A 12,694-nucleotide genomic window follows, 5' to 3' on the forward strand; every position below is an offset into this window, starting at 1 on the left:
CGTTGCTGCCCGGTCCCCGTCCTCCGCTCCCCACATGTCTCGCGCTCCGGTTATATCATCGTCGATTTCCGGAATACGACCTACTTCACCATCGATCTCCTCCCTCCCGAGCAATCGCGTCTACGTGTCGCTGGACGTAGCCGCATCGTATGCCCGGTTCCGACACTAAAATGGCCACCGCGATCTCCAAACCCACCTCTCACCCTCCCAAGATGAAGCGGCCGCCCCCGCCTTTCCAGCCCGGGGTCAACGGGGTCAAATCCCAACATCCCTCTGCCTCCCCTCAGTCTGCCTCCAAGCGTATCCCCGGTTCCAACCAAGCGTCTGCCACGGCGGGCTCTACCGGCGGTCCAGTCACCAATGGCTCTGTCGATACCGCACACGGCGCCCCGGTCAAGGGTTCCGTGAATCGGTCTAAGAAGGATGCGCAAAAGGCGGCCGACCAGTCAACCCGGCCGCAGAAGGCGCTGTCAAGGCAGCTGTCTACGGATAATGATCGGTACCTAGGGAAGTCATCTCCTGGCCCATTCGGTGAGTCCTCTTGCTTCTGTGTTGCCGTCTCACAGGCGCGCGCGCGTGTGACCCTGCTAATCCTTGGCCCTTCTTTTCTTCCCGTCCTAGTGAGAACGACCTCCTATATCCTGAAGAAGTTCGCCAAGTCGCCTCCCTCTCTTACTGTACACCTACATCCGACCCATTTCCGCTTTGAACAGCAGGATGGGAGCTTTCCTTACAACTCCGAGATGAAGGTCATCATTGAGCATATCCGCGCCGGCACGGTTCCCCACGATATGATGGAGGAGTTGCTGCGCGGGAACGTGCGGTTCTATGATGGTGAGCTCTTCTGACTGACTTGGCAGCTTTTGCTATGGGGCCGAATTGTTCTAACGGGTTATTGTTTGGGTCTTAGGTTGTCTCATCGTCCGCGTCGTCGATCATAAGTCGGTGTCAGCACAGACCAGAAAGTCGACCGCTCCATCAACGAATGAAAGCAACACCCCATTCTCGATACATAATTACAACGAACATGTCACACCGTCGGCATTTGTGCCGTACCCCAAACTAAGCCAGCTGACGCCGGAAAAGCCCTCGAAGGAGACACCGACGGGCGGCCAGTCGGATGTCACTGCGGAGGGGGATCAGTCTAACGTCTCTCCGAATCAGAAAAAGGCAGATGAGCCAAACACCCCTCGTCAGAAAACATCGCCCTCGAAACCCCGTGTCTTCACTACCGTCCTCCACCCCACCCCTCGCTCGCTTCAGGCAGAGCTCACTCTGCTTGCGACCACTCCCGACCCCAAAGCTCCCAAGCCGTCAGCGGGGAATTCGTCGACATCTCGTACTCCCGCGGCAACAAATTCTACGGCTCCGCCGTCCCCCGGAGGATCGTCAAACCAAACCGATCGCGGCCCCAAAAGACAGAAAATGATGCTGGAACCGCAGGAGCTCCCGGAATGCGAGGCCCAGCTGACTGGACTGACAGCTCCGCCGCTATTCCTCGACCCGGTTGGAAGCTTAGAGGCTGTTCAAGATCTGCTGAAATACATGGAAAGCCCACTTCACAACAACCCGCCACCGTCGCCCAAGAGGCGGAAGCGTACCGTGGCCGAGCTTGCCGCGGACGAGGCTCTCGCGGCTGAGGAAGAACGGTTCATGCTCATCATGGATGAACGATTGGAGCCGGCCTCCTCGAATGGCTCAGGCGGCCCCAAATCTGCGGTCGTGGACGACACGGGTGGTGGTGCGCCTTTCGAACCGCGCTTCTCGCGCTTTAAGACGCTCGAGAACATTCGCATGCAACATGAAGACAAGGCGAAACGAGACCACGAAATCAAGATGAAGCAGGAGATGGCGAAGCGACAGCAGCAGGAGCAAGAGCGCGAGAGGCGCCGTGCTCTGGAACAGCGACAGGCCGACGAACAGGCCAAGGAGGATGCCCGCCGACAACATCTGGCCGCGCAGCAACAGGCCCAGGCACAGCTGGCGGCACAACAGCAGAACCGACACGTCATGGCCCAGGCCAACGGGGTTAGTCAGGCGCCGCAGTCGTCGCCCGTGGTTCGCAACCAAACTCCACTCAATACCTCGTCGCCGTTAGTCGGAAATACTATGGGTACGCAGGCCGGTGTTCCGATGAGTATGACGTCCTCTATGCAGGGTGCCGGAAGTCCTCCACGGCCGCCGTCCGCGTTGCAGCATGCCCACCCCAACGTCATGAGCCATCCGATGGCGCCTTCCAGGAGTCAGCAAGGTCAAAGCCGGCATGGCACGCCCCAGATGACCCAGGGGACGCCTGCCATGTCGCACGCAACCCCGATCATGCGCAACGTCACTCCCACGCAGCGCATGAGCCACGCCAGTCCGAACCGGTCAACAATGGCGCCTACTCCGGTGATGAACCAGGCCATGGTGGGAACTCCGCAGATGAATAATGGCTTGGGCTTAACGCCTCATCAACAGCAGATGTTGATGCAGCAGAGACAGCAGCTATTGGCGCAGCAGAACCATCTCGGCCATACCCAGCTCACACCGCAACAGATTGCTCAGTTGCAGGCCAATGTCCATGCACAGCAAAATATTCAAACGCACCAGCAGCAGATGTTGCAAGCTCAGCAAAATCACCAGCAACAGCAGCAGCCCAAGATTGCTGGCCCTCAAGCATACCAGTCGCAGCTAATGCGTGCTCAACTTGCTCAGATGCAAATGGCTCAGCAGCAGCAACAACAGCAGCAGCAGCAGCAACAGGCCCAGCCACAACAGCCGCAACAGCAACAGCAACCGTCCCAAGGGCAACAACAATCACAGGGACAACAAGGCCAGATGCACCAAGGTGCTCCTCAAATGAGCTCTCAACAGCAACAGATGCTAATGGCAGCGGCCCAAGCCAACGGCGGGCATATTCCACAGAATATGCAGGGGGTCAACATGGCGCAGGGGGCCATCGCCCAACGATACACCAGTCTCTATCAGCAGCGCTTGCTGCGCTTGAGGCAAGAAATGGCCAACCGTATGATGCCCGAATATGGGCCGCCCACCCAGTATCCGCCCCATCTGGCCCAGCAGTATCATGGCGGACTTGAGCGGAGTGCCAAAGCCTGGATTCATGATGTCATTCGGCGGGAGAAGGAACTTGCTCAGCAACAGCGCGCTTCCCAGGTTGCTGCCGTGCAAGCTCAAGTGATGCAGCAACAGCAGCAACAGAACATGATGCAGAATGGAATGGGCAAGTAGCTTGACTGGTTGTTGGGTCGGTGCTAATGCTTTTTCCGTTTCTTTCTTTCTTCTCTATTATTACTATTACCTTTTCCCCTTGGATTGGCGCCGAATCAACTCGGTAGCCTCTCCGCTGCATACTACCTACTAGACTCGCCCAATAGAGTCTCAAGATAGGTCCTCCTCTCTTGGGACTTATCATCTTTTCTTCGCTTTGCTTTACTTTTTTTGCTATGTCCACTTTTTCAGACTGTATAGGGAACAGGGATTTGAGATAAAACCGGCCGGCGTTGTTTGATATTTGAGTGGCTTGCTTGGCCTACCTATTAACGTGACTTTGATTTGATTTTCTTGCTCATTCTGGTGCTGCTTCGTTTCCTTTCTTTATCACGCGAACTTATAACTATTGGGAAACCCGGGACTGACTGACTGAACTGACTGATTCTGGTTTGATTTGATTTTGATTTTTTTTTCTTTACCCGTGTAATTGATTGATTCGATTTGATTTTATCTGAAACGTTCAGGGGAAGAGGAGCCAGGGCATCATTGACTTGATTGATAACTGATACCATTTTTTTTTCTTTGCGTTTGCTTTCTTTGCTGTGGCTGTGTTCTTTTGTACAGGTGTTCTGATACTTTTCTTTTACTTTCCCTTTTTGTCTGTTTCTTTCTCTTTCTTGATTACTTTTTTGTTCTATAGTCTTCTTATTTTGCTGCTGATGCTGCTTCTGCTGTTGTTGCTAGATGACATAGCTTTTTTTGTTCAATATGAGAAAATTTATTTTGAACATCATGTCTTTTTTGGTGGTTGGGTTATGTGTGTACTATCTGAGTACAGTGTAGTGTAGACTTATTTATGGTTGAGTAGTTAGTCTATTGTACATGTAAATAGATGTAGATATATAAACCCTGCAGTATAGGGAATGGAGATTGGATATAGTTCCATTCATGTACTTATCTATATGTCTTACTGAGATGATTTACCGATTGAATAACGACGTATTGTTGATAGATAGATCTTCTTCCTTGTCTTTTAGATATCTACATCGACCGTATGTACAGTAAGTACCCCTTATTCGATCTCTGCATGTTAGCTAGAAATAGTAAGTTTACTGCCTAGAGAGGGAGCTAGTCAAGAGAAGGGAAGGGAAGATATATCTAACACGAACTAGATAGGAATTAGACCGTCAAGTACCGTACGTTTATACATGTGCATTCGCATATCCTCAGAGTGAAATGGATATCCAAACGCGCTCAATAGGTCTTGGATGAATATTTCTTTTCGCTATTGAATCCGTGACATGGGTTTGTTTTTGTTTGTGGGGTTGGAAGCGTCGTAGATTGTGTTTTTGTATATTTTGACTGGGTTGGCTTGTTTGGTTTGGATTGTGTGAACGGTTAGTTGAAGTCATGAATATATCTAATGTAAAGGAATTGATATTGAGTATTCCTTCCTGAAGGGTATGGTTTAGTAGATGTGTAGATTGGTCGAAGACTACACAGGGTGTTTGTGCTCATTAGGCCTGTGGGTTTGGGATTGATGCGTGATTGTGATATAGGTATAGATGAGTTGTATACTGTGTGGTGGTTGAGAAGATATATTAGATTGGACAGGACAGGACTGAACGAGAGAGATTGTTAGATGTGTATTGTGATTTATGTATTTGGGTGAACTTTTTGACAATGAGATGTGAGATTATGGACTGGATAGTGACACATACACACATACACACATACACACACACACAGAGAGAGAGAGAGAGCATATGTATATACCAAAAGGCACAACAACCAAAGCAGATAACTCAATGGCAACACCTCAACTCTATACATTCATTCTACCATTTCCTTCAAACTCCATATATAAACACAATATCTACATCCCTTAACACCAAGACCTCATTCTCTAGCTGTATCCTTCCACATCAGAACCCAACCAACCCAAGCTCCATACACGTTTGCATGCATTCATTATGTCCATCCGTAGGTGTGTGTCCATGCCACTTAAGCTAATAAAACACATACACGAATCCTACCTTACTATGGTATACCCACTCTAACTAACCAACCTAACTAGTTGAATCCGGTAACAACACCTGTAATAGGCCAAGTAGGTAGGTAGGCAGGAAGTCCATTTGATTGAAGTGATGTTACTTTTTCCGCGGATGTAGATGATTACATACATTACCAAGCACCCACACTTTCATTTCGTCTCATTTCGGAATCGGTTCAGTTCACGGTTGGTGGATTCAATCAAATCAAACCAAATTAAAGGAAACCTTTGCAAACCCCCCAGACTCAGGTCCAGCCAGCCAGCCGTCTACCTAGACACGTCTGGGTCGAGGTCGATCTACACTGCGCCTTCCTTCGACGGTTCGTTCTGACACGGTGGGTATACTCTATGTACTTACACCATGGTTAGGCCTATGTATACAACGATAGGATACTACCCTACCTACATACCTACGTGACCCGGTCGCTGCGGTGTGATGCGGTGTCAGCACTAGATCCATGGAAATTGGACAGACCAAGAAAAGAAAAAAGTTTGAGTACAGTAGAGCGTAAGAACTAGAGGGGAGGAAAGATAATGCCAAGGCTTGAGGTGGCCAGATTTCATTTTAAGTTGGAAACAAGTGATTATTTCCTCCTTTTTTTCATTTATTTTATCTGGCATTTATTTATCTGGAAAGAGAAAGAGAGGGAAAAAAAGTTCCCAAGACCCAAAGACTGGGGACTGGAGACTGGATGGAGCCCGATCATGAGGATCAGAATCAGGATCGACATGATCTCCACCGCATACATACGTGCGGGATAATCAAACTAGGTAAGTATGTGCGTGTCCATAGATGAATGGAACAATGGGTATTGTGGAAGCAAAAAAGAGGGCCAAGTATCAGGTGCCGCCGGGTCTTCCTAGTGGTACGTTGGTCACGATTCAACGAGAATTTCTGTGTTTTCTTTTTTTCTCTCTCGCAACGTATTTCATCCACGCATCTTAGTCGGTCAGTCAGCAGTGGCAGCCAGCCAGCCATCTAGGCAGAGAACAGAGACATCTCGAGAATGAGGACATTATTGGTCGCCAGTATACCGCCTGCATGTCTGAAAAGTCGCCCAAATGATGGGACGGGCCAATGCATGCATGAATACTGTTTGGGAAAGTTCCCTCCTGTTCAATTGGCTGGCTGGCTGGCTGGCTCATGTATATGTGCATTCCAGTGGGATCGACTATGGAAACTTTGGCTGAAATACTTGCGAAGAGGTCAATGTGTTGGTTTTGGGGGGAAGGCCGGACGTGATTTTTGTTTCATGGAGTATAATCCAGACTGGATGGAGCAGGCTGGCTTGTTCTAGGTTGCCGTGGATCTTGATGGCTGATAACATAACCTTGGCTTACTCTGTAGGTATTAGGGCTGACAATGTGGCCGCCGAGCTGCTGCTTCGGGAGATGCCTGAGCGCCGTTATCGGCATGTTTAACCGGATAGCCTCTCCCCTAAGGTAGGTAAGTAGGATAGGGAGTAAATACCTAATAGACGCGGGGACTATCGAGGACCATGGATGTTAGAGACCATGGTTAAGCATCTCTTGTGAATAGCGCCTAGGTAGGGCAGGTGGTTCTCCCTCCCTCCCAAGCTCAATAAAATGACGTAGTACGGAATGCCATTACTAGAGCATGGCGCAAGGAAGGACTGAACAGCTTCGGTTAAGCCTTGTCTCCTCAGCCCGCCTGAAAACCTACGAGATGGTAACGGGCTAGGAAGGATATGCGGCGTTGGTAGTGCACGAGTCTGGTCGAAGAAGAATTATTGCCAGGAGGAACCTGATTTTCCCACATAGGGCCATGGCCGGGGCATGAGACACAACGCCAAATGCAATGCAATGCAACTCAAATCGATGTTATTGATTGACTGATGAGACGGTGGCGAGTGGATATCACGAACCAAGTTTTGGACTCATTTATTGGTTGTTGCGGTAAAGCCCACGAAGCAAGGGGCTCAAATAGGAGGCTGGAACGCCGACATTGGATTCGTCCTTTGTTGAGCCACTGCCCCATAGTTCTCTCAAACAAGGCAATTGATAAGTGGAGGCCGATCCCTGCATGAGAGGGTGATGAGACAGGCAGTAGAGCGAAGCATGGGAGGCCGTGTTGCAGGTGAGACAAAAGCCGACGCTTCAATGTGCAACTTGATGTCGATCCTGATTCGAATTCATCCGTCGCAAGTGCCCTGCACTGACCACCCGCAGAGGATAAGAAAATCTTCAGCAGTTTCTGTTCCCTTCGCTGATAAAATGCTCCGATCCGTTGAAGATCTAATTCCCCAACGAACCTGCAGCAATCAAAGTGAGGGCTGTGTCGTACTATCTAGTCTGCCTTTCTCTTGTACTGCACTTGAAAGCTCGCTCTTGAACGTAAAAAAAGGCCATCGAGAAGTGAGTCTTGTATGTACGCACATTCTTGTCCCAAGCATACCCTAAGAGTGGACAAAACAGTGATAAGGATTGTTCGTCTTGCCCGCAAAGACAGCGAGATCCTAAAATAGAGCAATTCCTCTACGATCGATCCACGGAGATGGTCACGATGTGGATCGATGATATCCTCTAGACTTGGAGACTTGAAGCGTGCCACCAAACATAGGATGGTCGCTGAGGCGGGTCCAGATTCCAGATGCTTGTTTCTCTTTCTTTATTTTTAGCACACTACGCGAATAGAAGGATCTTTGGACGAACACTATGGCTTCCAGAAAGAAGAAATCCCCTGGCAAGGAAGGCGTCGTAGTTTTGATCCACGGAAGATTCACTCAAGGGCGGCCAATAATCGAAGTTGTTCGGCTCATTTCTCTTCAGTCATTAGGAGCTGGCAATTATTTCATGCTTTTTTGAATACGGAATGAATTTGAAATGGGTTGCTTACTCCGGAGTACTCTTTGCAAATGATATCGAAACCCTTGCTGAATGCTGAAATTCAAGAGGTTTCATTTGAGTCTCATATTGGATCTTTCTTTCCTCTCTTTTTCTTTCATCTGTTTTAGAATTCAGGAATATCCCCACCCGAGCCAAAATAACAAAAGAGAGAGAGGAATAAAAGAAACGGAATGGAAAGGAAAGAAGAGAAGGAAAAGAGAAGCGGAATGTAGAAAGGGTTCAATATCCAATAAAGGTGCCCACCTAAGATCGGAGTGCAAATCTTAGGTCATGGAAGTGGGCGATTTGTTTCCGCGCGAAACCGTTACGGGCCGGTAGTGTTGCCGATAATTATGGCTCATGGCAATTGCAAGATTTCCAACACATCGTGTGATTCAAACAAGGCGTGGGGAAAATCTGGCGCTTGATCCTCTTCATGATCAATATATTGATCCCAAACTAGGTATCGAAATAAGTAAACGGTGAGATCCAGGCACTATTCTTGGCACCATCCTGGGTGGAGCCAGAAGGATCCCTTCACCGCAGGAACGCTAGGGAGGATCTGGGGATGTTCCAAATGTCCGGTCAATTCCCTTGCTGCGCCCAAGCCCGTGCTGCAGGGGCTCTCTTGAGATCAAGTTTGTCTGTATCTGAAAGGCTCATTGACTTTGAAGGCGACTCCGAGGAGACCAGCTCCAGACGCCAGTATGATCATCTCTTCGCTTTTTTCTTTGACTCCAAGCTTCGACAACCGCTAATATTACTCGGTCTGTGCATGACAATTTCGGTTAGAGAGACATTATAGCCTGGAGATGGTCTTTGCACAATGTCAGTGCGCACTATTCTCCGTGGGAAGAAAGGAGACAAAGGAGAGGAGGGGCAAATAGAAAAGAACATTTATCAGGACACTAGTGATAACCTAGTTCTCCCCTTCTTGCGGTTGACCCTGTTATTGAAACCTTCCCCAGAGATAAATCAGGGGGATCGATGAAAATCCGGGGTTTGACCACAGCGAGAGGAGAGCCCGTAACTTTGCTGATTTGCATAGTCGAAAATTTGTTCAGATTTGGTCGTATCGAACTCTTGAAGGAGCAGCTAGAGAATAAGCTCGTGTTGATGGTAACTAATTAAATCGAATTGAATATCACGCCTCCACGGAATAACTAGAACGCGCCAAACGCTTACCAATCACGGCCCCTGACTAGTTACAGGGTAGTTACTGCACCTTCTGCAAGTCAGGAGAATTGGACTAGTGCGAGATTGGGTTGTGAGCAAATACGCAAGTGGCTCATGAATCCCGAGGGGTATCGTCGGGATCATCGCAACGATCACCACCAGAAAGGGAAGGGGTTAGGACTTTTTGTAGGTTTGAGTGCAGGGGAGTTTGACGCTTCTGGAAGACTCCCTGGGACTTGACCAGTCACTTGTGGCTTTGCTTTGAATGTGGCTGCTCAGCATCACGCGTTGTGGCGAAGTCGGCATCGTTTGCGGCAGAGAGATATTCTGTTTCTGCAGCTGGATATACTCTGTAAATCGGCTTCCCCGAGTGAGTACACATCTCTCCCAAATGAGTTGGGATCCGTTTATCTCACGAATGTATCCACTGTGTATCCGTTCGGGCGGACCCAAGATCTCATATTCTAGCAGGGAGTCGACTACCGTAGATAGGCCATGAATCCGGTGTGGTAGGCTCCGAGTAATCGAATTTGTTGGAATGCGTTGTAGTTTCCTTATGCACGGCCTCTAAGTATAGATGAAGTAGTGAAACCCTGACGTTATGAAACTCCGAGGTTTGAACAGGGGAGCTGTCAAAATGGCCAAACATTGATCGTTCATTAGTGCCACCCTAGGCACAAACTTTGTCGGCCTTTGCTGGCTAGTAAGAGACCTCATAGCGACCCGCCATGCAGACTTGATATCCGAACGAGAGCTCACAAGTCTTCAATTCCCGAGGAAGAGATACTTTGCCCTTTGGTCCACGTCGATACGAGACCAATTTGCATTCTATTGGAATGAGTTTCTGGGTTCTGTGGGAACCACCCACCAGAGAAAGGCCCACGAAAGAAAAGCAAAAACAAACGTACACCGCATGTATGTCTAGCTGCAATGTGACACGCGCTAGGACGCTCCGGTCGTTCCATGCATTTTCGATTCCTCGAGTGCTGAAGATCATGAGTTCGAACGTGACAAAAAGGCGATGATCAGCTCTCAGAAATCAGTCCCATCATAAGCGAGATCCGACCGGGGCAATTAAGGAGGATGTGTTAGTCGAATTGCTACAAAGATCATGCACACGCAAGATCCAAAACCCGCTATCTCGTAAGAAACAAATAAAATGCGGAGTACAGGAAAATTGAAGCCTGTTGGATGAGCTGCTAGAGCCCGGTGAGTGCAGTGGAAAGCCAGCGAGAAAGCAAATGCTTGCACTTACAAGTTGCCCACGATGCTCGGAAGATACAAGCAATAGGGGGGGAAGTCGCCGCTGATCTCAGTGGCAACATGGTCCAAATTGCGTGAGTTTACGGAGTACTCCGTAGTACAATTTCAGTATGCTAGACTCTAGAAAGACCAATCAGTTGACTGGTCGAATCTCCAGGCCTCATTCTTGCATGACGAATGGTGGTCCCCTCATAACCGGCATTGAAGCGCCGACTGACGCGTGACAGATCAGAAACTTCGAGGTCTCACCAATCGACACCGGAACGATGGTCAACACAGCCAGAGCAATGACGATGCGGTGATGATCCTCTCACGGAGCCAGCGACCGTTGGGAATGGGCCATGCAAGAACAGATTGGCCACTTGCAGCGCAAAAGAGGAACCCAACGGCTGGGAGTGACTCTGGGTGGTCGTGCTTCCCCAATGACGACGGGGTTACTTTGTACGGGACACGCAAAAACCATTGCGGGACCCTATCATATTGAGAAGCGTCCGGTGCTCCACATTCCAATGAAGCTGCGGTGGGCTAGGCCTAGTCGGAGCGTTCCTGGATGAAGGCCCGAGTGGCTGTGGGTATCTGACAAAGTTGGAAACCCGAAATGCTTGCGATAGGTGCGACGAGTGGCCGGCATTGGAGAACAAATTTCAAACTTGCAGAACCTAAGCAGCGTCCCGGCCGATGACTCGTCGATCCATTGTTGGCCGACATATTGCACCTTGGCGGATGATGTGCGTCAGGAGCAGTGATCGTCAGCCCAAATATCTCCACCGCGTTTTGGTTTTTTTTTTTTTTCTCTCTCTTTCTTTCTGTTTTCTCTCTGTTGCAACATGTCTAATCCGCAATGGAGGCAGTTTGGTTCTCATTCGAGGAGAGGGATGTGCAGACAGTTGAATAAAGACAAAGCCCTCATCAGCCCGGTAATCATTAATCATTATTATGATGATTTAGAGAGTACGGAGTAGGAGTGAGGAACGGAAAACGAGAGCAACAGATCTCATGGGAGAAAGCGGAAGTGAGTTGAATCCACTCGGTCCACCGTCCAGGAAGTACGGCAACCGGTCAGGTGCCTGTAGCGTGTTTGTGCTATTTGTCTCGGCTGCCTCAGGCAAGAGGGCCACGATCCGCGGCAATTTCCTCGAGATTCATTATCGATAACCGGGTAATAATCGACCAGATCGATCATTGATCATACATTGGAACGGGACTCCCCCATGAGCAGATCCGGCATTCGGCCTGCATCGTCAATCATGACTCTGCAGCCGGGACCAGGTTCGTCCAGATTAGCAAACACAATGTTCTTTTACCGCGGCGAAGCAGCCGACGGATGAAATGGGTGGACTGGTTACCTTTCTGAACCACCGGCATACAGCCTTCGGTGCAGAAGAACATCGGTCTGTGGGCGATCATAGCGGTCTATTGGATCCCAACCATGGAAGGGTGCAAAGAACCCCACGCTGGGACATCCGGGGACTTTCGTCGAGGGTTAAACTAGTAGCCATGTATTGGTTCGGTGACGGTCTGTTTTTACTTAGCATTATTGTTCTTGGTTAACCTGTTAATAATAGCGTTGCATCTACCAAGCGTGTTCTTGCCATTGGCATTCGTGTTCTGAATAATTAGGGTTGGTTTGACTATTTTGGTTCTTTATTTTTATCTCAACCTTCGGCGTTGGGAATGGATGCTACCGTTCCCTCCGAGTATTTCTCGTCAAGAGCAACATACCGAGTGGCCCGTCCGTGAGGAGAGACATGAAAGAGGTCTAGACGACGGCGTTGGGGCCAGAAGACGATCCCTCCTGACCAGGGCTGGTCGTGGCGTCAAGGCCGGATGTACATACAGCGCGCCTTGAACAGTGCATCCACTTCTCCAGCATGCCGTCGGGAGAGGAACCAAGGATCGGATGAAGATCATGAATGGGGAGGCAATATTAGCGGAACAGGTACCTATTTCCACGAACTATACTAGTCTGGGCCTGAGACTTCTCCCTACCAACACTACTATTTGTATTGCCTTCCTATAATCTGCGTCAATACTTGCCCTTTATTCTCCTTTAGTTTGGCCCTCGAATTGTGCAGAACCACTTTCTCTTCGTAAGTCCCTAGGGCCCTTTCATCAGGGTTTGGCGTCGTGATATTGCTCATC

At 49.3% G+C, this 12,694-nt stretch overlaps 1 protein-coding gene across 1 annotated transcript; it reads left to right on the forward strand.

Moving 5' to 3' along the window:
• Positions 1-170: 170 nt before the first annotated feature.
• Positions 171-3,231, forward strand: LDX57_011161 (uncharacterized protein; the record flags this gene model as incomplete). Its single annotated transcript, XM_046092907.1, has 3 exons — positions 171-531; positions 622-834; positions 911-3,231. 3 exons carry the CDS (start codon positions 171-173, stop codon positions 3,229-3,231), a joined length of 2,895 nt encoding a protein of 964 aa, XP_045948885.1.
• Between the last annotated feature and the right edge of the window lie 9,463 nt (positions 3,232-12,694).

The sequence above is a fragment of the Aspergillus melleus genome (assembly GCF_016097325.1).
Source record: "Aspergillus melleus strain CBS 546.65 chromosome Unknown contig7, whole genome shotgun sequence".
In the NCBI taxonomy this organism is placed as follows: domain Eukaryota; kingdom Fungi; phylum Ascomycota; class Eurotiomycetes; order Eurotiales; family Aspergillaceae; genus Aspergillus; species Aspergillus melleus.